This window comes from Quercus lobata, chromosome 2 (assembly GCF_001633185.2).
Source record: "Quercus lobata isolate SW786 chromosome 2, ValleyOak3.0 Primary Assembly, whole genome shotgun sequence".
In the NCBI taxonomy this organism is placed as follows: Eukaryota; Viridiplantae; Streptophyta; class Magnoliopsida; order Fagales; family Fagaceae; genus Quercus; species Quercus lobata.
Genome location: NC_044905.1, coordinates 99,178,505 through 99,206,458, shown reverse-complemented (window position 1 = coordinate 99,206,458; position 27,954 = coordinate 99,178,505). Strand labels below are relative to the sequence as shown.

At 32.3% G+C, this 27,954-nt stretch overlaps 1 protein-coding gene across 2 annotated transcripts; it reads right to left on the bottom strand.

Moving 5' to 3' along the window:
• Nucleotides 1-311: 311 nt before the first annotated feature.
• Nucleotides 312-13,519, bottom strand: LOC115977487 (membralin-like protein At1g60995). 2 transcript variants are annotated; one of them, XM_031099358.1, is made up of 14 exons: nucleotides 13,059-13,519; nucleotides 12,396-12,458; nucleotides 10,939-11,373; nucleotides 9,744-9,825; nucleotides 8,905-8,966; nucleotides 8,694-8,788; nucleotides 8,058-8,137; nucleotides 5,301-5,384; nucleotides 3,061-3,177; nucleotides 2,680-2,765; nucleotides 2,427-2,533; nucleotides 1,590-1,681; nucleotides 1,424-1,500; nucleotides 312-1,005 (listed from the first exon to the last, which is right to left on the bottom strand). In XM_031099358.1, the coding sequence occupies exons 1-14, from the start codon at nucleotides 13,209-13,211 to the stop codon at nucleotides 562-564; spliced, it is 1,977 nt and encodes a 658-aa protein (XP_030955218.1). In that variant the 5' UTR covers nucleotides 13,212-13,519; the 3' UTR covers nucleotides 312-561. The 2 variants fall into 2 exon arrangements, with proteins under 2 accessions (XP_030955218.1, XP_030955220.1); XM_031099360.1 differs by having other exon boundaries at nucleotides 9,816-9,825.
• Between the last annotated feature and the right edge of the window lie 14,435 nt (nucleotides 13,520-27,954).

The window sequence follows — 27,954 nt, the reverse complement described above, 5'->3', positions numbered from 1 at the left end:
TAATATATTGTATTAACTATACCATGTTAGAAACTCCAATAGATTGGCTAAGTGGTTCCTAAAACCTCATCATACCCATGAGATCATTGATTCGAAACTTCTTGCCAGCGATTGGTTAATAACATCCTCCGAGTAGTAATGCCTGGGAGCTTTCCTCTTCAAAATAGGGACATGTTTGCGGTTTAAACCCACCTCCACTGCCCACTATACCCATCTTTAAAAAAAAGGGTAGATATCTTCGTTTAACATTCAATTTGATATACTAACCATATGCCCCACTGAGAAAAGCAAAACAGAGTATTTCTGATAACTGGATATAAGGTAATGACTAATGAATATTCACAATCTCACATGATATATTTCTTTAATTATTTTTTTTTTCCATCTCCTAAGGACAAAAGTAAGAGGGTTGACTGTATGTTTGTAACATATCCATATATAATTTCTATACAGACAAGTACATCCAGTTAACCCTGTGCTATACTATTCAACATGAACATATATTACAATCTATAACTAACAAAGCAGCACAGAAATCCGCTTCAAAGTAATGTTCCAGCATTATCGCACATTCTGATTGGCGCGGTTTTCAGCATAAACTTGTCCTTGCTCTCTCACATCTCTGAACATGGAAAGGAATGAGTTGAGGCCTTCAGAAGAGGCCCCTCCTAAGATCCATAACAAAAGTGAACTGAATGCATTCATTGCCCCAGGGTTGGGACCATTATCTGCCTGCTGAAGAGGGTTCTCTGCTCTGTTTTCACTTTCTGATTGTTCCTGAAGCCCGGATATGTCCATTTCTCCAGTTGCTGGCATTGCTGGGTTGGACCCAGGTCTCAACCCAGTCCCAGTTGTCAGGTCCGTGTTAACTGGACCAGGATTCCTTGTATTCAATCTTGTGATGTGTAAAGTCGACGCAAGGATGGTTGAGGAGGTAATGTGGAAATCTGGAGGCTGCTGAAGCTGTGATCGACGGTGCTGCATAAACCTTTGTAAAGCAGGGACCTGAGATGTATTTACAACCATTATAATACTTTGAAGTTGTGAAAGTTTTATACCGATTTCTTTATGTTCCAAAAGTAATCTTGTTTGTTAGCAGCTAAATATCTATCCTCTGGCAACTGCAGTAGAAGAATCATAAATGATGGCTTAAAGTGAAGATGCGAAAGGACAAGCCTATTGACCAGAAACAAAAATGAGAAACAAGCCCGGCTCTTTTTTAACTACAGATTCTGTAGCCTATAAATATTTGCAGTGAAAACAGTCCACACAAAGGGAGAAGTTGAATAATTATATCATCTTCATGCAATTGCAAACTTATAGTGACTACTGGCTTTATCATAAGACTAAAATAAAGCCAATGGATATATGTCACCAAAAAAAAATAAAACCCATACTTGGAGGCATATACCATAATGCTTACCTCAAAACGGTTCCAGAAGTAGAGAATTAGGTGCTGCATAAATGCTGCTGTTGTAGAGAGAGCCAAATATGAAAAACCTGGAGAAATTATCCAACCAATTATTTATGAGAAAAATTAGACTTTCCACCAGAAACAGAAATAAGTCCAAAAAGTGATAGGCCCATACCATAAGCATAGGAAAAGAAATAAATGTGAAAAACCAGAAAGTAGAGCAAAAAGAAGCGAGGAAAGAACTTCATTGATATTGGTGTCCGGACACTGCAAGACATTAGCAAGCAAACCATATTAGAACAGCATGTTACATGAATACACCTGTGAGCAGACACACGTGCAGACACACACACACACAGAAAATATATTAGATGCTAGGTGGAAGGGCAATTAGTCGGAGAGGATTTTCAAAAAGGGTTCATCTGTTGCCCCTCTGGGCCACAATAACCCATGTTATGGTCATTAAAGAAAATAGTCAATCATTGCAGCAAAGCAAATTTATCTGGGCATTTTCTATTGGACCAGTAATGGTTTTTTATGAGTTAAAATACCGTTACCATGACGTTCCATACTTCCATCACAGTCCAACCCACTTCACTGCCCCAAATTTAGTCTTGACCAAGTGTAACTTTGCCTTTAAGTGAACATATTCATTTAGCCTAGCTGAAAATTACAACCCAACCCATACCCAATAAGTCAAGAAATCCAAACAATGTCTATATTAATATCTAACCACAATTCTGACTCACCTATGGCATAAACTGAACCAACCTGTCTCATTACAAACCGTAAACTTCCACATCGAATAAAGTAAAAAAATTAATCTTGAAAAAAATCCCAACAGGCTGTTGCTCAGATTGAGATTATTATATTTTTTTTTGTGTGTGGGGCTCAACACAGCAATTAGATAGGCTACCTTGCCCACATATATGCATTCTCAACCAAACACATGTACAAGAATACCATGCATAGCAAAAAAGTGGCTATATATTTATGAGAGAGAGAGAGATACCTGATTAGGGTAAACAGTTCACTCAACCAGACAAGAATTAAAACCATGAAAGCCAACAGCTGATCATCATAAAACTCGAACAGAAAAAACAAAATACCAATCATAATCTGCAAAAACCAATATAGAACTCTATTAGTCAACAAGACCTGTAAAAATCAAACTAGTTGTGCAGAAGAAGACTAGAAATAATTTATGACAATTTGAGAATGGTTTGGTAGATATGCATACAAATAAAATAAAAATGAATGCTTACCGGTACAAAGACAAGTGATTCGATTACATGCACAAAGATCAATTGAAATGTTGGAAGCCGATGTCGAGCATGGTGTTGAAGCTGCACTGCAATAAATTGACAAAAGGGGAATTTTAAGGAAGTGCAAGAAGAAGCTTGATTTATTGTGGCACCCTCATAATGTGCCACCTCAATCCTTGTATCCATCAGATTCACCCATCAAGAAATCCAACAGCAAGAGGATATTTTTGAAACCCTCTTGCAACACATGAGATGACAAAATAGGTCCAATTTCAAACAAAAAGTATATATATTCAACTGAGATGGTTCAATGGACTGAATGACAGAATTTGTGTATATGAGGCAGTGGGAGAGAGGGGGGAAGGGGTGGGTTAAACAAACCTGTAAACTTCAGCATGCGGGTCTGTGTCTCTCTCAATGTAAATGAAACTGACATTGTGGTAGTAAAGAACACAAATAGCGACATCATAAGTACACCACACTTGGTCACAAGGTAGTCTGCATGGAAACCAGATGAATGGCACAAGTTCAGCACAATTTCTATCCAGAAAAAAGGAAAAAACATAAAAATAGAGCACAATCTGCATGCAGTTAAATGTCCCTCAGAAAAAAAATTTCAGGTTCTTCACTTTTTGTTTACAGTGAAAGAACAAATGCTTTTGGTTATGCTAGTAATGCAGCTATAGAAGATTGAATTGTTGTGGTTATGTGTGCTACAGTGCACTTTTGTCAATTTAAATGTTCATTTTGCTGAAAAAAATTTCAAGTTCTTTGCTTTTTGTTTGCAGTATAAAAACAAACACTGGTTTTGATGGTAATGCGGCCATGGAAGATTGATCCGTTGTTGATATGTGTGCTACTGTGCAATTTTGTCAATTTCAAAGTTTATTTAGCAGGGTCCACGTGCCATGTCCAATTGAAGCAAGAGCCCTACGGCTACGGCTTTAAAGGCTCTCACATTGCTTCCAATTTGGGTCACTTGTTTGAGAATCATAGCTGTTTTCATGTGCAAGTGCAATAAAACATTTGAAATTTCATAAACATCTTGTACATACTTCTATAGTTAGGATAATTTTCATGATTCAGTTTGATCTAGATTATTCAGTAGGAGTCTGCTATTGGGTTTGGGTTTTAGGAGCCTTAACACTACAGGCCCAAGAAAGAGTCCCTATATGCCAAATGGCACTTCCCTCCCAAGTGGAGGGACCTGTCTGAGGGTCAAAAAAAGAAAAGAGAGAGAGAGAGTGAGTCATTATATATGTGCTGGTGCAGACACAAAATTGAACGTATTGATGTTGATTGATTTCATTGGACCTAAATGATCATATGATTGACACAAATTGATTTTATTTCAGCCAAACCACAATTTTGGTCCTTGTACATGTCACAATTACAATTTTGAAACTCTATATTTAATTGTGTCAATTTTGTCCTTTAACTTTCAAAATTAATGTCCCTCAACTATTAATTGTGTCAATTTCGTTTCTCAACTTTCAAGATCAAGTCAATTTCGTCCCTCAAGGTAAGTTACACACACGCCCAACCCACAACCTCACCCTCCACCAAGCACTTGCAAGGGAACAAGGTGTTGGTTCAGCTAGAGCTCATTGGCAATTTGTTCCTCAAGTTTCAAAATCAAGTGGAATTTTTCCATGTTCTTCAAACTGTCCTCCACAATCCAACAGTACCCTTCCATTCCAGCATCAGATAAGAATAACAATAACAATAATAAAAACAAATACGAAATATTAGCTTGTTTACCTAACAATATGCCAGAATAAGCAACTCTAAATGTTTACAAATCTTGAAGCAACTCATCCTTCAGTGAAATCTGACTCAGTGCTTCAGGTGTCAGTACCCTGCCTTTCAATCTTAGAGTTGAGATTCTATTAATCTATAGTTATTCAAGGTAATGAAGGATTCAATGGGTTACTTTATTGACCAGCCTAATCTTCATTTTAATAATCAAGGAAAAACTTCATGTATACAGGTTATATGCTCAACTCTCTCCTCTAGGTAATTCACGCATATAAAAAGCACAAAGAAACTACAATACTAGAAGGTCCACTCTCATCTAAAGATGCATTCTCTCAACTGAGTTCCTTCCCCCTCAGAAGTCCTCCTAATCCTTCCATTTTCTCCACACGTCCACATGAGACTAATACTTCATTCCATACTCTGTCTAAAAGACTTAGGTCTCCTCCTCCAATGTTGAAGCAACTTCTGAACCCAGTAGTCATCATCACCCATTTAACTCCAACCAACACAAAAACAAAAGTCCACAACTACTCAGCTATTGTGCAATGTGGTGGCAAATGATCCTGCATTCTCACCACTACATTTACACAGTCACATACAGCACTACTCCACAATTATCTTCTTCTTTTTTGATAAGTAGCACTAGTCCACAATTATTATCACTCATTTTATCGGAATATTTACTGTTAGAATTTTCCCAAAAGACAGTCCATACAAAAAAGGAAACCTTCATTAGTGCCTTCACTCATTATTAATTACCCAAACTGAAATGCATAATGACATTTGCAATCAGATATTGCCACCTTAGTGTATAAGTATAAAAACATTCCATCAATGCATATAGAAGGCATAGCTCAACAAACCTCCAAATCCTGCAGGACCTTCTGGGGGTAATTGTGCATAACTAAGATTATAAAACTCCTTTGTTTGATAATTGTACAGATAACCTGCAATGAAGTACCAAAACATGCTTAGATAAAATAGAACAGATCACTAACCCAATTATTGACTCTATTCATGCTTATATCATTGGCAATGTGCAATAATAATTCAAAACAGATGGATCAAATCCAACCAACCATCAAAGGTTTGATTAAAGAGTTAGCATTCATTTACCTCACTGCATACAATTCAATTCAAGCATGCTTCACTCCAACCACAGATCATCAAAGACATTTAGAAGGAACTAAAGCGTTCAATTGTGATTCTTTAGGCAATTATTTTCAATCTATTATATAATTAGGTTCTCCTCTTTCTAAAACAATTTTCATATTACTTACAAAAAATAAAAGAAGGAATTAACGCAGCTAAGATAGGTCAATCAAAATGTATAAAACTGCCACAAACCATACACAAGTTCAATAATTTAAATATAAAGAGAAAATTATCATCATCATAAGCATTATAATTTGAAGTTTTGAACTAGTGCAATAAGGACAAATAAAGAAAGTAATGCAATACAAAACCAAAACGGATGCAGCAACAAAATAGAAGAACAGAAAAATATAAATAACCTAGAACTCAGCACCTAGGGTTTCTTGGAGTTGGTACCAAGCAAGATAGGAAACCTAGGAGTCAGTAGTTAGGGTTAGCTAGAGTCAACACTAGACTATTGGAAAAATTCCAAGAGTAATTTTATTAATCAAGCAAACTGTAAACTTTTGAGTACAATATTGTGCTTATATAAATTACTGACTTAACCCTTAATTCTAACTTACGAAGGAAACTTAATTATTGAATTACAAAAATAACTTTGACTTGAGGAAATTAAATAAAATAATAATAACCTAATTAACTAATATCTATAATAAAATCCAATTGACCGATAAAAATACAACTGAATTCCAAAATTGAATAAAACTAAATTAAAATAAAATTTCTTCGAACGTCTCCCTTAATTAGAAAAAACTCATCCTCAAATTTATAAGTGTGGAAGAATAAGAACTTTTGCAAGTGAAACTTGCTTCAACTCAAGAATTGTCTTTTTTCTTATTTTCTTTTTTGTGGCAAGTTCAATTCATTAAAAAGTTAAAAAAGCATACCAGTATACAATGAGAAAAAGACAGCAAGTAAAAAAGAATACATAGCATAAAAAAGTCAAAGCCAATCAACGGCAGGGCATAAGGAATCTAGGAATTCCATCAAAGAAAACATGGATAGAGTACTAGATTGTGATAACCAATTGAAGAAAGTCTTCAAAAAGAGAAACTTGAGATTTCGTAAAGATAGCTCCTATCCCTCAAACGGATGGCGATAATGTTCCACCCAAACACACCACATAAGACAAGCCAGAGCTACCCTCCAAACTTTTACATATCCACAAACTCCCCAAGACTCCAACATAGCTTCAACTGAACTTGGCATAACCAAGCAAGCCCGACTATGCAAAATAAGAAAGCCCACATCTCCGAAACAGTAGGAAAATGCAGCAATAGATGGCTAACAGATTCACCATCTGACTTACATAAACAACTCCAGTCCACTACAACAAAACCTCTCTTATGAAGATTGTTTGTTGTCAAAATTTTGCCTATGGCCGTGTCCCAAACAAAATAAGAAAGCCCAAATCTCATGAATCATCTTTAATAGCATTGAGAACAAACACGCCTTGTGTTCCACCACATCATCATATTCGTATGGAATTATAATCAATTGTGCAAATTATTCATCCTAATCTTGATCCATCGGTCTGGTAAAGTTTTGACGGCAAATAGTACGTGAACCAAGGGCGACAGTGACGAGACAATACCAACAAAAATTCATGTAGTTTGTGCCCTTGTCACAGTTAAATTAAAATATAAAAATTTTAGAAAATTGGGAAAAGTTTCAACAAAACTAAAACTAATGCAATAACATAATTGAAGTTTTTGATTTGATAGATTTATGTAATTTGCATGATTTATTGTATAGTCCCCAGTTGTATACTGCCTATATTCTTGGGTGACTATTTTTCCGATATCTACAAAATTTCCATTGCTTATCCAAACTACAATAAAATAAATAACAAGAAAATAAAAATAACCTAGGAGACAGCACCAAGAGTTGTTTTTTATAGTCAACACCAAACGAAATAGAAAATCAAGGAGTAAGCACCAAACAACTGGAAAATTTTCAAGAGAAATTATATTAATCAAGCACTGTAAGATTTTGAATACAAAATTGTACTCAATAGAATGCTACTACTTAACCCAAGTTCTAATTGACTTAGAAAACCTAACTATTGAATTTCCCAAAAAAAAAAAAAACCACTTGACTCTACGAAATTAAATAAATATATATTTTTTTTGATAAGTACGAAATTAAAGAATTTTATTTAATTTAAAACGAAATTAAATAAAATTTTAATAACCTAATTAAGTAATATTGCCCAAAAAAAAAAATCCAACTGAATAAAAATACAATTGACTTCCAAAATTAAACAATAAAAAAATCTCTACTAGATCATATGACAAGTTGGCAACGGTTAGAAACATACCAATTCAAAAATGACAGAAAAATAATAATGAAGTGTTAGATAACACGAGGGTATAATACAATGACCCATAGTGTGAGAATGAAAAAACTCTTGCAATACGTACAGAAAACAAAATTTAACAAATGAATTTGTAATGGGATGTCACCTTGACCAGTAGAAGTCAATAAACTATTCATCAAAATAGTATCATATCCAACGATTCTGTTAATGAGGAGTTGCTGCCACCTGGTAATAAGAAAATATCCATTTACATTCGACTCTCTACAAATATGCATACACCTCAAATTATAAAGTTCAACAAATGTTAGACAAAAATGTTTAAAACATAATCAAGTTTACCAAATTGTAAGGAAGCTGTGTAAAGCTTTCAATTGGTCTCAAACATGCACACTAATGGTATACTGAAGTTAGAACCTTTGTATTTATTCCTAGAAGAATGCCAGTACATTATCTTCCTAAACAGGCATTGACACAATTGTTCTCAGTGGCTCTAGCTAGTCAACAAAAAGAAAAGCTTTAAAGTTTAAATCACAGATGATTCTCAATCTGTATTCTAAGTTTCATACTACAGAAAGGCAGCCCCAGTTCCAGTATTGGAGGAAGCACATGGCATGGAAAGCATATATAAAGGTCCACGGAAATTAAAATTTTGAAACAGACTGATATCAGAATTATGAATCAAGACTTAAAAACCAATAATTGAAGCAAAAATAGGCTCTAGACAGAAAAATTGCCACTTCCAAGCTCAATTCAAAAAAGAGTTATGTTCAGAAGAAATAACCTGTTACCAAAACAGGAATGTCGAGCTGATATGCTAATGTTAACGGTATGAATATTATGGCGAGACCTTGCTTCTTCAGGTAGCAAAAAATATCCCTGCAGGACAAGCGCTTATTAGAATATTGAAATGTTAGATGTTAGAAAACCACAGCAGAGTATGCAGACAAATTTCATGAATTGCAAGGAGGAATCAAATTTGGTGAAAAGATTACCTTTTCCATAGTGTATATATATGTTGGCTCAAATGCTTTGATTCTCTTCTCAAGCGAATGCACTGAAACAGATGCAAAAAGTAATAGCAAAAAACAAGAAATATATAGCACAACTTAGGAAATCAACAAAGTGAATTTTTTATTATTAAACTTCTATCACAATAGGATCACAATAGGAAAACAAGGTGGTTCAATACCTCTACAGTCCTTACCAAGAAAATTATCTTAGCAATTATTATTAACACTTTCTACTTAGCAACAAAAATTATTATTAACACTTTCCCAGCTCCCCCCTCCCCCTCCCCCAATAGAAAGGGAACAAACAAACTTGAATATCTTCTCTCTATATCTCTCTAATGGTCTAACTGTCAGTTGGGTGATGGGTCCCACCCAAATAATTAGGTATGCTTCAGTACAGATATTCAGTGAATAATGTAGCAAGATCATAATTGGGGTAAAATGTAATTATTGACCCAAACCTTTTACAAATCACCCAAAGATGCTCTTGGCAGCCCTAAAGAATGCTGCTAAGCAAAAATAATAAAAATGAACTCCCAAAATAAACTTGTTTCAATGGATTTTGTCCCCGTTGTATTTTGTAAGTATAAAAGATTTGCCAACTAACCAAAAAGCTGAAGTTAGATTGAGCACCAATATAGTAAACTGGCATTCTAGAATTACAGTCAGCATGGCTACTAGGGACTCACATTCATCCAAGTGAGGACAATAAATTTTAAGAGACTACAGTTCTACCTAAGAGTTTTCAATTTTTGCATAATCACTATAATTCTGCAACACAATGATAGTAAATGAGGAGAACTAAAAAAATTTCCATTTACCTGCATATGAGTTAAGCCTGTCCAAATGAAGTATACGCAACCACTTGGGAATATCAATATTTAAATTTATACCTGCAAGATTCTGCACTTGAAATTTCAAATTCAGCAAATAGAGACTTGGCCTTGATACAATAAATCAAATATGGTACAGTATAAGTTTCTCCTTATAATGCATTTAGAAACCAAGCAACTTTCACAGTGCATGTTTGGAAAAATATGAGAGGGAGAGAGAGAGAGAGACAGTTTTTTTTTGTAAGTAACTGAACAACATCTGCATCAAATATTGAAGCCACCAGTCAGTCCTGCTGGCTGATAATAACAAGAAATATTAAAACCTGTCTGTTATGAGTATGAAGACCAATAGAGGGCTTCCATCACACATTTAGTATGACTAGAATTTTTTTAAAAAGAAATTCAAATTTTAATAAATTAATAAGATGACATGATTTGAACTAAGCAGAACTTCTTGATAGATATATGAGATTTTCCAATACAAAAAAATATGTGGAGATTTAGCCTCAGGGTACATGCATCCGCATTGACCAGTATCTAGCCTCATGTCTTCTCCTAGTATATCTTTTTTTGATAAGTCGATAGTTTATGTCTTCTCCAAGTGTATCATCAATATATCAATAAAGTTGAAACTAAGTGCTTGTTTGGGAGGGCAGTTTAAAACCAGACTTTTTCAAAGTACATCATTTTAAAACCTCACCTTTTTAAGTTTAGCTTTTTCAAACAACGCTTTTTTTTTTTTTATAAGTAATCAAACAACCCATTTTCAGAAAAGCTAAAAATTAAGCTGTACCAAATGGACACAAAGACCATTTTAAAACAATGTCACATATATTCACCCAGAAAAAGACAAATCAAAAGAATTGAGACAATATATAAATTATAGGATCATTATATTCTATGATCCACAACATCTAGAAAGTACCCAGACCCAGAGGCAGATAACTACAACAGAACACATGCTCATATTTTAAAAGGAAACCTAAAATCTCAAAAACAACAAAAATGACAAAGTAAAGTACTCAAGAGCGATTAAAGTGCTGCTTAAGATAAAATGTGATTTAAAATAGTTCCTAGTAAAGCGAGCAGAAACTTCCATGATTCAGTAATAAAAAAAAGGGGATATTGTATTGAATACATAATAATCTAGCTACAGATAAGAACATTTTCTTCATCTACTCACCCACAACTTCCAGAAACTTCTAATGAGCTGCACTGCATGTCGCCAAATAAATAACAGACGCTTGTACCACTTTTTGCCAAAATGAAATACTGCTGCTTTAAATGTCTCTCTGGCAGATAAAGGGAAACTACGCCGCTCCTCTTTATCAATTTTGATGACTGTGTCATCTACTGTTGGCATAGAGCTTTGACAACTCATTGAAGTTTCTGCTTGATGCTCAAGAAGCTCGGTGTCAGTCTTCCAGAACTTCCAGGCTAGTTTGCTCCTTCTAGTACCAGAACCAACCCAATTTAACCAAAATTTTGCAGCCAAAAATGTCAATCCATCTCCATCCACATTTGCATTTTCCAATTTATTCGTCACGGTATTCAAATCAGGAACATCAATCGCATTAGATTCAGACTCATTGTGCGACCACAACCCTGCACTAGTTATCTATACCAAAGTAAAAAAAAATTGGTTACAAAACATGACTGCTTGGCCAACTTAAGAAACAAAACCAAAATCATCTGTCAAATGCACAGTAAATCACACAAAATAGATCACCATAGATCTCAAAAAAAGTGATACATACAATTTTCAAATTAAAATTTATGATTTTTCACCAGGAACAAAAAAAATATGAGAGTTAACAAAGAAATCTACCACAGACACAAAATATCTAATTAATAAGCATTAAACTCACGTTGCAACTACTAAGTATTAATGATATCTACAAAAACCTCCAAAACAACAATTGATAATGTCCTAGGAAGAAATTAACTTGAATGCAATATAGACAGAAATTCCTGAAAACCAGGTCATAGCTACGTATGAATCAATGCCAACAAATTACACCACAATATTTTCACTATTTCCCATGAAGAAATGGGGAAATTAATAAAGAATTAATAAAACTACAATGACAAAGGACATAGTTGCAACACCCTGTTGTTAGCCAACATCAACTAGTCGCAGATTGAGAAAGTATATGATCTGGAAGGATGAAAATTCCCAAAGTCCAAAGGGAGATAAACATGATGATACCAAGCCCATTTACGCTCCATTTATTTTGATGTTAACGTTTATTGAAAAATGAATCATTTTCCAAAAAGTATTTTTTTGGAAAACTATCTCATTTTCCTATGTTTGGTGGCGACCTTAAAATGATTCAAAAAACTATCTCTTGGCTTCCCTTATTTAGCTTGACATGAGATAGAGTTGTTTTCCGGAAAATTATAGTGGAAAACAACCTCTAAAAAATAAGCCATGGTTTTAATAGGTTTTCCATTGACCATAGATAATTTTCCTTTGACCCATCTTTTCTAATACTACCAAACATAGGAAAATGCAAAAATCTATCTTCACGTAGGGTTTTCCATTGAAACATACAGAGCATTAGTAACTAGGCAGAGGGAATACATTGCAGAAACACACAAATAAAGCTAACCTATCAGAAATGAAAGACAATATATTACCTTAATTTGGATGAGTTGTGCTTCTGTCATTTCAGGTCCAGAGAGCTCACTAGAACAGCCAGGCTTCAAATGCAAAAGCACAGATTTTGGTTAAAGCACCATGGCAAGACATACATTTCTCAATTTGATAAACATATATACTTGAACAGGGGAGTCAATGTTTAGTTTCCAGTCATTATCATTACAGTGGATCACTAACATATATCATAAGACACTGTGGTAATGACAACTTCAATAATAATAAAAAAAGGTAAAGCCTTATGAACAAGGATCTGTTCTTTTCTTTCGTGTCCCTTCCAATATTACTTGGAATGCACATGTAATGAACTTTCAAATTTGGTTGAGATAATGTATTAAGTTACTAAAAACTGTAGCAATCAAGAGTCAACAACCTCTCCATGAAAAACCAGACCATTGTGGTTTCGTGATATTCAAGTGGTTTCAATTCTCAAACTGTTAGGACTACTTGAATATCAAGAAACCACAATGGTCTAGTTTTTCATTTCTTTCTAACCCTAACACTGATTCATTTGGCAATCAACTAGAAATTGAGTTTAAAAAAACAAACAAATTGGCAAATAGAAATTGAAAATTGAAAATTGAACAACGACAACAACAACAACAAAAAACCCTAAAGATCGAAAATTAATAAGATTTTTGTACCTGTTGAACGTAATTGGCGTGCATAACAACAAGGATACAGAACAAAGTGATGGCGATGAAGAGGTACAAGTACTCCAAAACAGCTCTCAGTTTGGGTCTCACCATCTGTGAGAACCGCTCTTGCACCCGTATGAACGTTTGCTCTGGATCCATCTCTCTGTCTCTCCAGACGGAGAATTTTCCCGAGAGAGTGACAGAAAACTTCAAAAGCTCTAGACTCACTTTTTTCTCTACTCTCTATCCTATTCCCTCAAGACACGTTTCGAACGATGCGGATTATATTAATATAATAAGAAAAAAGGTCAATGGGTTTTTACTTTTTCACTCGTTTTGACCAAAATTATATGTTCCTTCCTATAGTACTCTACTGTTTTGTATGAGAGTGGGAAATTCTTTGACAACATGTTTGGTCGGGTGGAAGAGGGAAAGAAAACGAGAAAGAAGAATCTGTTTTTGTATCTTTTGGATTTAGAGATAGAGAAAGTAGAGAGAATAAAAGAATCTGTATTAGGTGTAAATGTACTTTTAGTTTCTACATTTTGGATTTTTTCTATTTTGGTTCCTACATTTTCATTTCACCAATTTTAGTTCCTAAACTAATTAACGCGTGTTATTTTCGTCCTTTCCATTAGTCAATATTATTTTCGTCCTTTCCATTAGTCAATAGATGGAAATATCTGATGTAGCTGACGGAGGAATTAAAATATTATTAAAAATCCACCGTGGCACTTATCACCCCATCCACGTAAGATTATGATTCAAAATATTTATTTCTCAATTTTAACAAAAGAAAAAATATGAGTTAAAAATTAAAAAAATACATTAAGAACACACCAGAACATAAGAACAAGAACAACAACCCAGATTTAATCACAAACACAGTAAGAGAATTTGTTTTATACAACATTTTTTATTTGTTTTTCTTAGAAATTAAACAAACACGAAAATAAACACACACAATTTGAAGACCCAAAACCCACTCGGCTTAGACTCTTAAACTTGTGTAAATTCTCTCTCTCTCTCTCTCTCAACAAACTTTCTTTTCCTCTCTCACCTCTCTCACTAGGCCAAATCTCACGTTGTCTACCTCACCCTCTCAAACCCACACCCTAGGTAGTGGTGCCTAAGAGAGGAGGAAATGTTGCAACAAATTTGGTGATGGGTTTGGTGGTTTCGGATCTAGTGTAGCTGTTTGGGTGGGAGCGAATCGGCTTGGGGTGATTTAGGAAGGTGGTTTAGGGTGGGTGTGGCTATTTGTGTGGTGATGAATCGACATATGGTGGTTCTAGATGGCAGTCTAAGGTGGGTGTGGTTGTTTGTGTGGTAGTGGATCGACTTGGGTTCGAATTTCTAGGAATAAAGATCTGTGCTGCAAATCGTGTAAATGTTTTCTATATGTAAATGTGTATGTAACCGAGTGGGTTTAGATAAATTTTTTTATTTGGATTTTATTGGAGTTGGGTTTAGATGGAATGGACTTTGATGGTGCTGTCCAAATTTTTATTCTTTCATTTTCTTGGCAACCAAACAAAGACTGAAAAAGAATTGAGAAATGATTTTGCTTAGGTTTGAGGATGGGGGTTTTGGAATTTATGATTTTTTTTTTTATGGTGTTTTTATGCTGAATTTTCTAGGTTTATGAATTTGGTTTCTGGGTTTATGAATTTTATTTGCTGGAGGTTTCGTTGTTGATTGAAAGATGAGAAATTTTGGGTTTGAGTTGTGATTTTGTATATCTAGGTTTTGTGGTCTAAGAAAATCTGCTACTGGGTCTGTGTTTGTGTTCTTGCTGGAGATCGATTTGTGCTTGTGTTTGGTTGACAAGAAAGGGCAAGAAAATGCAAGAAAATCTGGGCATGTGTTCTTATGTTTAAAATCTGGGTTTGTGTTCTTTTGTGTTCTTGTTGAAGATGAACATAGATCTTGATGTATTTTTGGATTTTAATTTTGTTTTTTTCAATTTTAAATCTGTTAAAAACTTAAGAAGGTTAGAATTTTTTATTTTATTTTATCTGATGTGGCTTTCTTTATATATAAATTACTGTCAAATAAAAGGGCGGAAACCTATGTGGCATGAGTGATGAGTGCCACAGTGGATTTTTAATAATATTTTAATCCCTCCGTGAGTCACCTCAGTTATTTCAGTCTGTTGACTGACAAAAAAGACTAAAATAACATGCGTTAATTTGTTTAGGAACTAAAAGTGGTGAAATGAAAATGTAGGGACCAAAATGGAAAAAAGCTAAAATGTAGAGAGTAAAAGTGCATTTATGCCTATATATTAATAGGTAAAAACTGAGAGAAAATTCAATTAGATTTCAAATTGGAATTCAATTAGAGTCTAATTTTGCACCACTTGCCCTATCTAATCTAAATTTTAAATTTTTGTACCAAGTGAGTTAATTTGGTGTAAAAATTAGATTTCAATTAGAATTTAATTTTGTGTCACATGTCCCATCTAAACTAAGTTTTTTTAGTTTTTGTGCCAAATGAGTTAATTTCGTATAGAAAAAGAGAAGTCCAATATAAATAAACCATAAAAAACCTAATCATATTACTAAAAACAATTCAAATTTAATTATAAGTCATTTATGTAATTACCATGATGTATGGTCCATTACTAACTAGGTCTTATATATATATTAAACCAAAGTTTAAAGAAAATTTAATTAGAATCAAAATTGAAAATTGCTTTTGTTAGCTTTCTATGCAAATTAAATTGTTTAGATTTTTGCTATTTTTTTTTCTCTGAACTAATGAGCATATTTTTTTATATCGTTTCTATTCAGATATTTTGTATGCGAAGATATTAAACATAACAAATTGTAATTGAGCTGAACAATCTCATACACCTATCCTCATTTAATTTAGGAGATACAATTTGACCGATTTATTATTTTATTTTGTGTGATATTTAGTAAAATTTCATAGAAAATAATTGTGAATTGATATTGTATATGTAGTATCTAATATTGATTTTTAAAATTATATACGTAATAGCAATGTAATAAGAAACTTGGCGTAATATCATGAAAATTGCAAAGAAAAATTATTTTAGTACCTCCAAATGTCTTGGTTAAATTATGTTCTATATGTTTAATAACTCAAGCTAACATCAATAGCATTACTACAATTTATCATTTCCGTGCATAAGCACGGGTTACATACTATTAGCCAAAGTTCAGAGAAAATATAATTATATTTTAATTGGATTTTCAATTTTGTGCCACATATCCCATTAAATTTTTAATTTTATGCCAAGTGACTTATTGAGTGTAAAAATCGAAGAGTCCAAAAATTGGAGTCCAATTTTCCGCCACATATTCATTTAAGTTTTTAATTTTTGTGGCAAGTGAATTATTAGGTGCAAAAACTGAAAAGTCTAAAACCAATTATATATACACAATGAGAAACCGTTACTTATTTTAAAAATGTATGGTTTTAAAAAAATGTAAGTTAATACTATGTATAATTTGAACCTCTTTTATAATAATAATAAAAAAGTATAATTTTAACTGTATAATTGTGATCATTTTTAATTGTATTCGTATATATACACAAGGCTACATATTAGTCTATATATATATTAATAGTCAAACCTAAGAGAAAATCCAATTAGATTTTAAATTAGATTTCAATTAGAGTCTAATTTTGTGCCACATGTTCTATCTAATTTAAAATTTTAAAGTTTATGCCAAGTGGGTTAATTTAATGTAAAAATTTGATTTCAATTAGAGTGTAATTTTGTATCACGTGTTACATTTAATTTAAGTTTTTTAATTTTTGTACCAAGTGAATTAATTCAGTGTAGAAAAAGAGTTCAATATTTTTTTTTTAGTCAATAGTAATACTTATTAGAACACACATGAAAATAATAATAGTATTTTAAACCGGGTTTATAATATATCACATAACCAGAGTACAACTACAAAATAACCTAATTTTTATAGTTATAGATTGGGGTTATAAATAGCGGACACTAGACATACACAACCAATGTGGGATAAACATCCCTAATTTAATATAAATAAATCATAAAAAAAAAAACCTAATCATATATCTAACTCTATATATAAAATTAGAGGAAGAAAGAGTTTGATTAATTTTATATTTATGAGCTATTTTTTGTGTAACTAAAAATAATTTAAATTTATAAATCATTTATGTAATATACTATGACAATGTATGGTCCATTCAATTTAGGAGATATTATTGGATCAATTTATTCTTTTATTTTGTGTTGTATTTAGTAGAATTTTATGAATAGTGATCGTAAATTGATATTATATATATGTAGTATTCAATAATAATTTTCAAAATTATATATGTAATAACAGTGTAATGGGAAACTTGACATAACCAATATTCTGAAAATTGCAAGGAAAAACCGTTTTGGTACCTCAAAATATCCTGGCCGAATTAATGTCTTATATATTTAATAATTTAAACTAACATTAATAGCACCACTACAATTTACCATTCTCATGCGTAAGCACGGGTTACATAATAGTTAATAATAATATGTTATTCAGGGTAAAATAATATTTTGATCCCTAATTAATTATGAGATTATTTAGTCCAAAAAAATTATGAGATTATAAAAGTAATTTCACCAAAAAAAAAAAAAAATTTCAAAACTTTCTAAAGGTATAGGACTAATTTTAAAGATTTGGAGGGAAAAAAAATTGGTAGGACCCATGGAATTCATTGCTTCCCACATTTCCTTTTGCTCCTCTGTATCTTTCCAACCAAACAAAGGATAGTGAGTTATTTCTCTTCCATTCTTTCTCATTGTCTTAAACCAAACAAAGACTAAAAGGTCCCATTCTGATCAGATCCCAATCAAAACACATCCCATCTTATCATCTTATAAATATTAATAGTATCTAATATTTCGAATGTTGCATCACACTTATCATATATTTTTTCTATCTACATTCAAAATATTAGATATAGCCTTATAATATTTTTTTCTATGTACATTCAAAATATTAGATATAGCCTCCTTTACATGGAAGTAGTTCTCATGCTAGTGTAGAATGTTATATGCAAGAGATTACTTGGCACAAATATAGTATATAGGATGTAACTTTATTATATTAAAACACAATATTAAGGTGTGACTTTTATCATATTAAAACATAACTAAAACAATTAAAATGGATAATAAATTTTATTTTAAAATTCTTGAAACGTCTAGTAATATAATTTTAGTTGGACTAACATTTTAAGACTAATTTGTAAATTACACCCTCTAGGTTTAGGGTCTTGATGTAGGCCCTAGATAGGCTAAATCAAAGATTTAACTTAATGAGAAGATAAATAGTTTTAGGAACTACGATGTCACTAAACCTAGCGGATGTCACTCAATGCTACTAATCATGAATGTCACTTAACGCGGCCAAGTCACACACTTGATTGTTAGGAGAAATCACTCAACTCCAAAGCAAGGACACATGCAAATAATTTTTTTGAATAGAAACTCTTCTCCCTTCTTCTGATTTCTTGTTGATAATTATAGGTGAAACCATTGCATGTGAAATAAATGCTTACACTAAATGCTTGATAACTTTAAATACAAATGACAACTCCCTATACTGACTTCACAGAGAAATTATTGTATATTCCCAGAGTACCATAAAGGCGTACTCCCTCCTCTCACATGAATGGTGGGTTCCACTAATTAAATTCATGGTGAGACCCACCATTCATGTGAGAGGAGGAAATACGCATTTATGGTACTCCGAAAGTACCTAATAATTTTCCGACTTCACATCACCCTATGATCAGATTTATTAGTTTGGAATAACTACCAACAAGACTTATAATTAACTTTGACAAATAATAAAGATAAATAAAAGACAAATGGATTTAAAAATAATAAATGACACATGTCGCCTATATGGCTGCCACATAAGTTGCCACTATGCTCCTGTATCAAGTCTTTTTATTTAATTTTGAATTTTGAACCATAGTGTCATCTAACACTTTGATTCGAGTTAGTCTATCCACAATTATTGTTGATATTGACATTAAAGTTCTCATATAGAATCCTCCATTTGACTTGACTTATACCTTTCAAATCCACTCGTCGAACTCAGAGGGCTCAAGCTTCTCCCCAATGCTGTTGAGTATGTGGATCTTTGAAATCAAAATAAAAGTCTTTTGTAGAGTGCTCCTATTAGTTTGGTAGGGTCCCTCCAAAGAGTTTTGTAGAGAGTCGGAGTTCGAGGTTGATGTGAACAAGTTCATTTGTGGACGAAACTTTATTGAAGAATTCCAAAGTTTTGGAGCCATTGTAGTGAGAGGCAAACGTTATTGAGGTCACAAGTCATGACTAGTCTACAAAAAAGTTTTGTGAGAATAAGACAATTGTAAATGTTTCATTTATATATAATGTGAATTTCCTTTGGAATGGATACCCCAAAATGGTTTTTCTTTTGAAGAGTTCATCAAAAGTCTTCCGTGTTGTCACCAAAATCCATGTGTTCTTTTTGTTGCTTTGGATTGTGGTGATTATTACTATGGTTGTGATAATTGTTAATTAACCATTACTTTTGGCCATATGTGATGTTTAATCCGGTAGTTATAAAGTTTAGATCAACCTAAGATCGTTTTTTTTTTTTTTTTTTTAATGGAGGAATAGAATTTTATAGGACGTGGCACCATATGCACCTTAAGATTCATGAAAACTGAATGGACTATTTCCATTTTGAGCCACATGGAATGGATCCAAAACCTGTCTATTTCTCTATAATAATATATAGCTTGAATATGGTTTCATAAAATGGAATGAATAGCATCAAATCTTAACATAAAACCCTAAAATCAAAGAATGAAAGAGGGAGTAGTCGCCAGTGTCATCTAAGATTGGCACCCATCATGAGTATCTAAAATCATACACAAAGTAACATTCTCATCACAGTTTGTTTCCCCAATGTAAAGGGATAATCAGGGGTTATGGAAGAAGCCTGTACTACTACATATGAGAGCACTGTACTTGCATATAAATGGCTAATTGTACTTCAGAGATAGTAGTATTATATATATAATATAATGTAAAGATTTCAAAGGAACTGCGTTCTGTCCTTTAACACTTATCATATGCATTATTTATATCTTCCTTGGTATATGCCATAGAGAGCCTAGAGCCTATTGAGCAAAGCAATTTTTTAATGTAAAGGTTCCAAAAGATTAGGTTCTTATCTAATACTATGCTTATTTAAATACTTTTTTGGCTCTAGGTCATGGACACCTTATTGAAAACCCCATTTACCTCTCTCTTTGTCTCCCTCTTTTGTCCATCATCAAAAACTCTATCATTTTCATCTGTAGTACATTGACTTTGTGGTTTGTGCAGTACAGACTTTAGATGTGTACATGATGCATAAGAGGTACCTACCTAATTTGTCCTCCTGATCATTATAGTTAGAAAATATGTTTTCTTCTCTCTCTCTCTTCCTGTTATAGGATTTGTATTTCCATTAACTAGGTTTGCTTGCCTCTCTATTTTTTTTCTTATAATGAACCCTTTTTATGTAAATTCCATTTCATTCTTAAACATAATGGTGCTTTTGAGTTTGAGAGATTTTTGCTATTATTTCAAAAGGATTTATTATGATCACAAACTTCACTTTGTACTCTTGTTAAAACATTACTTGAAAATGGGGTTTCTCACTTTGTCAGAACTTAATTGGTTTAAATTGCAAATCATTTTTCATGATCTGTGTATGCTACACAAGACACAAAGTATAAATCTAACAGGTTATTTTAAGTCAGAATCATTTAGTGGATGCACTGAAACACGTTGATGTAAATCTTAGTTTGGGCTGTGAGATATGAAAAAAGACAATGGATCACCTTGATGCATGGCCTGGACTTGATGACCCGCTCTACCTTGAAAGTAAGTGATGTATATATAGATTTCTTCCATATTTTTCATCTTCCAAGTGAAAGCTTTATTTTTAGGGTTTCAGATATTTTACAGCTAATATTTTCTCAATAATGTCTGTGATAGTCAAATAAAAATTCCTTTATGGTTTTACTGAACTAGATTTATGGGGTGTTTTCTTTGGTTGGAAAATATATATCATGTAAACCTTTTTGGGAACATCAACAATAACAATGTATAACTTTTTTTTAATAAAAATTATTTAACTTATTTTGAGTGTTTCACTTTATATTCCATTAATCGTAATATCACAATTTTTTTTCCTTGTAAAGTAATTAATTAAAATTTAAAATGGAAAAAATCAGACGCATAACATTCTGCAATTTGTGGAATATAAAGTTCAACATAAGAAAGAGCACATGATTTTTAGTCGATTTTTCCACATCTTCCCCAGTACACAGATAACAGTTTTGTATGTGTGGTTCTTGAAGCTTCTGATAATTTATGGCCACTTCTGGGAGAAAGCAGCATATCAAAGCCTAGTGAAATTGCAGATAACATTAATGATGTGTTGGATCCAAGCGTGTTCCTTGCTCAAGAACATTCAGCATTGGTGGAATCAAGAAATAATATTGATGAGGGGTTACAAGAAAATGGTCTCAGTTTCCACAAAGATGACAACTTGTCCACCATTCCTGATGCTTCAAATGATCCATGGCCATTTCCAGAAGAAAGTAATGTATATCATGACACTAATTGTGCACTGGATTCAAGCATGCTTCTTGATCAAGAACTTCCAGTACTGTTGGTCGATTCTAGTACTGAGAAAGTAATGTCTGGAAAAGGTCTCAACTCTAAGAGGACTAGGGAGAGAAACCATGGTATAAATCGCATACAACCTAGAAAAAAGGTGGTGGAACCTAATGCAGAAGAAGGGTCAGCTTCTCAGAAACAAGACCATAATGCTAAAGAGAGAGTACGGAGGAAAAATCTAAATTCTTCTTACCTTGCCCTTGGTTCATTGCTACCTGATTCTCGAAGATCAAAGGTGGAGTCACAACCACAATGTCCCCTTTATTGAGCTTTCAATTGGATAACAATTTCAAATTAATCACTACCTGTTAGTCATATCAAGGCCTAAGGGCTAAGTCCATTGCAGTATGGCACTACAAAGTAGATCTTAGTACATAAAACTGGACTAATTAATTACAAAGGACTCAAGCCTTAGACCTTGATATCTCTAACACTAGGCAACCATCAAATTTTGTTTGACTCTCATGGTAAAACCCATGATCTTCTCTCCTATATGGTACCAGTTTATAGTTTTCAAGGACCATGGCCTATTACAAGCTAACAATAGATAGTTTTAAGAAATTTTTTATCTATCAATTAAATAATAAGATTTAGGATAAGATCAGTTTCCTCTTTCTTCTTTTTCTTTTTTGGATAAATAAATAAGGAAAAAAAATGTTAGCTTTATTGATCAGTTCAGTTATAATGATTTATGTTTAATCAGTTGCTCTCAGGAAGTTTCTTTTTATTTATTCTTAGAGCTTTGGCAATTTGGCCGATAAAAGGGTTTGGTAGCATTTATCTGCTGCTGGTTTATTTACTTAAAGTTGACATAAAAAATGGCTTTAAGCAAATAATTTCGCTTGTTTAATACTAATTTATTTGTTTAAACTCACTTTTGTGATCACTTTTAAACAATGTAATAAAGTAGCCAGATAGACACTTAGTAATTAAAGATTAATTAGCTTCATTAAAGGATAACATTTGTAGGTGATAAGAGGAGTATTAAACATTTTGACCTGCATTGTGTCTTTACATTAACATCATGTGCTGAAGTAAACAAAGTGCCAAAGTTATTACCAATTTTAGCAAATTTTTTATTATAAATTGGCATGATAAAAAATGTAATTAGTATCATTTTAATAATATAATATATATATATATATATATTTTTGTAATTAATAACACGTTAATTTATAAGATTTATGAAATAAAATTTATAGTGGCTCTAATATCGCTGTCAAGAAAATTATTATAGTTGTATTCTATCAAGTGTGTGTATATATATATATTAATTTCCTTAAGGTATATATAATAGTATATACTTAAAAAAAAAAAAAAAAAAAGGCACATTTGCTATATGGTTTCTCTCAGTACGTGTTTTGCTGAATATATTGCAGAAGAGATGGAGTGCGCCAGTCATAATGGATAGAATTCTTGACTACGTTCCAGAACTAGAAAATGAAATAAAAAAGCTAAATCTCAGGAAGAAGGATATGCTATCAGCACTTGAAAACCAGCAAAATCTCGATCAAACCCTACATATAAAAGTTCAAGCTCCCACAGTCTCTGTGCATGAAGTTAAAGAAGGCCAAGTGATCATACAAATATGCTTGCAAAAAGATAGAGAAGATGTTCTTTCCAATTTGATAAGGAATCTAGAAGCAGAAGACATGTGCATTAAGAGTGCTTCAACTTTCCATATTTCTGATGATAGTTCCAGCTACCATTTACATGTTGAGGTATGTCTTTAATTTGTTTGTCATCCTACTTTAGTAGGGAAAATTTTAGGTACAGTTTTTTACGTGTTGGGACAAAGCTAAATATTGACCAAAGGAGGGCAATGGCTTCCAATAGCCTCAATAATTTTCAATAAATTGTATGTGTTTTTTTTTAATCAAAATTAAAAGCTTTAAGAGTTTAGCCTACAACAAAAATGAATTGGCCCCTAAAAGAAAGAAAGAAAAAAACCTAGTATTTTAAGGAATTAAAAAAAAAAAATTATAGCACCTCATAAAAAAAATAAGATTAGCAATAGGTTATACAAATTTTACAAAAGCCTACTCATATAGTCGAATTCATTATTTTTACGAAAATTGTTTACTGGTTGTAATACAATTTTTTTAAGGAATCTAATGTTATATTTTTAAGGTATGTAACAAAAGAAAATACATTGTCAAATTCAAAGTAGAATATCTATTTAGTATGAGATTCTAATATATATATAGTATGAGTGATAAAATATTATTGAAGGAGTTTTAGGCTTTGTCAACTTAGTTTCAACAATGCACTTTTCATTGTATTCAATATGCATAGTTTTCATAATTTTCTTGACTACTCAGAATTTTTTTTCTTCAATTTATTGTTATAGTATTTAGTTTGTTGATCTTTGTGACAAGAAAGAGTGCAAAGTCATATGAGATGTCATTAAAAATAAAATCGAGTTTTTAAAGAGAATTTGATTTATAAGTAAGTTTTTTAAGAGATTGATTGGAAATGATAATTTTTTTTAATTGATTCTTTTTTTTATAAACTTTTAAAAATGATTCTTGATTGGTCTATGGGCTATTGATTTGATATATGCGGGTCAAATATATATGCTTGGGATTTAGTGTATTGAACAAGTTTGTTAGTATTGTGAGTGGTAAATGAAGTTATTTATTTTCAAAATTTAAATTTAAATGTTTGAGAGGTCATAAGTTTCAATAAATAAAACATACCTCATAATTCATAAATAAGCTCAAAAAATATTACAGGTACTATATGAATGCTTAATCTCTTTAATTTTATATGAAACATATCTCAAATTAAGAATTATTCAGCCGTAGTAATATCTAACAAAAAAAAATTCACTAATTTTTTCAAGCAGAATAACAACATATACATAATTTTTTTTGTAAGTTTATTGAGAGATTGATCTAATGATAGCTTCTAAAAGTAATTATTCATTTGGTGTTTCCAAAGGCATACATAATTATGTGTTAGCATGCGTGTGTTTTTGCGTAAGCTTTGAGTTTCATACTATTTCATTTTTGTCTTAAATGTTGGCCACCCAAGAATAAATTTCTAGCTCAGTCCCCATTTAGATGCTTAGGCTTACCCTAAAGTAGATAATTGAAGCATCATACATATAATGAGTTAGCCCCACTAACTGTTGTATACACCTCTACTGCTAGCTCGAACTGACCAACAATTATATTTCACAGCTCAAATCCTATGACACTAGGACCTGCGCCTTTAACTTATGCCGTTACTGCGCATGCATTTTTATTAAAGATGAAGTTATCATAATAACTTCGAAATAGTTAGCAGGGTCCTAAGTCTTAGCTCTTAGGATTGTAAATGTATTGAGATCATTCATATGCCCATGCATTGTTGGTAAACATTAAATGATGAAATTATAGATTGGTACTTATTCGGAGTTTTAGGACTGTAAAACTGATTTGTTCCAACTCCTATGATCTATGGAAGAAAAAAATGGCTTGTTATATTCATTTATTTAACAAACGAATTAAGATTAAGCTTAAGCTTAATTTTGACTATTAAATGATATTGTGATTTGGGGATATAGCATTCACAGATAAGAAAACAAAACAGTCACTCGAAACAAACTAAAATAACTAACATGGTTAATTCGAACAATTCCAAATCCAATCTAATATTTAACATTTTTAGAGGGCCAAAAATTCGCAAAATTTGGCTATAAATCCTATCAAAATTGAAAATGATTCATAGATATTGCAAGTTAGGATGCTCTGAATAAATCAAAAATTAAAATTGTGACTTATACATATGGTTTTCTATTAACCCTAATCATATTTAGTTTTACTTTTTCCTCATAGCAATGGTAGAGCCAAATTAAAAAACAATGTTGAAGGCAAAATGATTAAAAAAATTACTAATTAATGTAATTAATAAAATAGATAAGCAATTGAAAGAAACTTTTACTTGTCACACAAAATAAAAGAATTTGTAGAGAATAAATAATCGTTATTATTACTAAAATTTTCTTTTTAACAATCAAGTAATAAGTACAACTATATATATTCACCAACATATTAACTGAGAAATTAAAGAGTATTCTAAATATAAGAAATTTGAAATAAATTTTTTTTTTTTTTACTTAAGACTAAATTGAGAAAATAAATTGATATAAAGTATTTAAACGTATAATAATATACTTCAAACATTTTCAAAAAAGTTCTATATATAGAAATGTTAGGTACTAAATATTTTCTTAAGTTATTGTGGGGCCAGAGAACTTACGACCCGGCCCACTTTCCACTAGGGCCCAGGGCCCGTGCCGAGGAGAGTAGTTGCCGAGGACGAGTAGGAAAAGACCAAATAGTCTAGAGATGCAGCCGAGGATGACCCTGTCCTCGGCATCCCAAGACTTGGAAGGGAAGAGTGACATATCATCAAAGGCAGCCTCCAAAAGGCCCCCAGGAGAAGAGGCGAGTAGAATGGGACCCACGTGGGGGGTACGGTGTGGAGGTGGTTCAAGGTAAATACGTCCCCTCCGCATTGAATGCGTCTACAAACGTCCTAACCATATTAATGAGAAAAGACACCTGAACAGTGTGGTTTCGGTTATTGCAACTAATAAAAAGTAAGGGGAGGCGACTGACGGGATAGATACTTGAATAGACACCTGTCTGATCAACAGGTGGAAGGCCAGGATCAGCCAAGAAGGGTTATATAATGTGAAGACTGATACACCAAGAGGGGGCTGGGAAAAAAGGCCAAGAACCAGAGCCTCCCAGACCATATCGAGGAGATGGACTCCCCGAACGAACATGATTTAATTCTGTATGAACACCACTACTAACCACCGTCTGGTGACCAAGGCCTAGTTTTTCAAACTCACGCTCTACAAATTATATTGTTTGGGCCTTTTTTATATGCGAACCCAATATCATTTTGTGGTCATCACGAATTGAGTCCTTACAGTTACATACATACATACGTATATATATATATATATATATATATATATATATATGTAACTTAAGAAAATATTTGGTACACAACATTTCTTCTATTTTCCTAATTTTCATTCCGGTTGTTAAAAAATTGTGTTTGTTGTATAGCAAAAACCCTAAAAAGGTGTAGTGGGACTATGGAAAGAATATAAAAAGAAAAAATAAATAGCATATTGGAAACTAAAAGAGAAAAAGATGACATTCCTTTCTCAACAATCCATTGGACACCCATGTTGTATATCGCTTTGCTTTTCATTTTAATTTTTTTTAATTCCAAATGAACATTTCACTACAAATTAGTGAAATATAACCTTTTGTTGGATAGTAAAGATTTTTTTTTTTTTTTTTTAATTTTTTTATTTCGGTTAGACATGTTTTTAGTTATGATGGTTAAGTGACAAATAAGATAAGCGACAATCATATTTAAGAGTAAAAATTAGACTTCAAAGGAATGATCAGTGAAAGAGTTCCCCGTTGGGCTATCCCCAATATGTTAATATTTATGTACAAAAGCAAAGGGGTTGTAATGTTTTCTTTGGGCTATTTGTTTCGTTGTGATGTGTCATTAATGTGATGCACATTGCGATGATGTGACATTAAAGTTTTCGATTTATTTTATTTTTTCTAACATTACCATTATCTAAAATTACAAAATATATCACACCACCTTAATCTAATCATTTTTCTAAACAATATAATGTTGTATTCTTGTATTGAGATTATATTAATGTAAGATTACAATAATGTAATATTACGGTGTAATATAACATCATAGCAAACCAAACGCGCCATTTATGTCAAGTACAAGACAAAAATAAAGAACTTATTGTGATATGAAGGTACTTCAATTCGATTTGAATTTTCATTCATATATCATATTTTTGTATGCGCAGATGGGTGGAAGTTCACTTGGAGCTGAATGTATTGCAGTTTTAAAAGAGAAGGTAACTTCTTGGTTGTGTTGATTCCTTGATGTTGATTGCTATAAAAAAATTTCACTGACTTACCCAAAACAAAGGATATGTAAATTCAATAGATTCTGCAAAGGTTTGCAGTTACTATTTTATTTTATTTTTTATTTTATTTTACATATAGCAAAAATACAAAAAAGAAGTTTTAGAGTGAATCTTGAAAGAGAATTGCTTGAGTACAAAACAACTACAAACTAATGTGACATTTTTGTCATAACAAACAGTTCCACTCACCCATCTCTTGTAAATTTGGAGAGAGC

Bases quoted from the DNA above. Each gene is read 5' to 3' on its own strand.
- LOC115977487 (XM_031099358.1), bottom strand. From the start codon at position 13,211: ATGGATCCAGAGCAAACGTTCATACGGGTGCAAGAGCGGTTCTCACAG. The intron at 11,374-12,395 runs GTAATATATTGT...ACTTTGGTATAG, and splicing joins CACAACTCATCCAAATTAAG to ATAACTAGTGCAGGGTTGTG. The intron at 2,534-2,679 runs GTAAGCATTCAT...TGGTTTTTGCAG, and splicing joins AATCACTTGTCTTTGTACCG to ATTATGATTGGTATTTTGTT.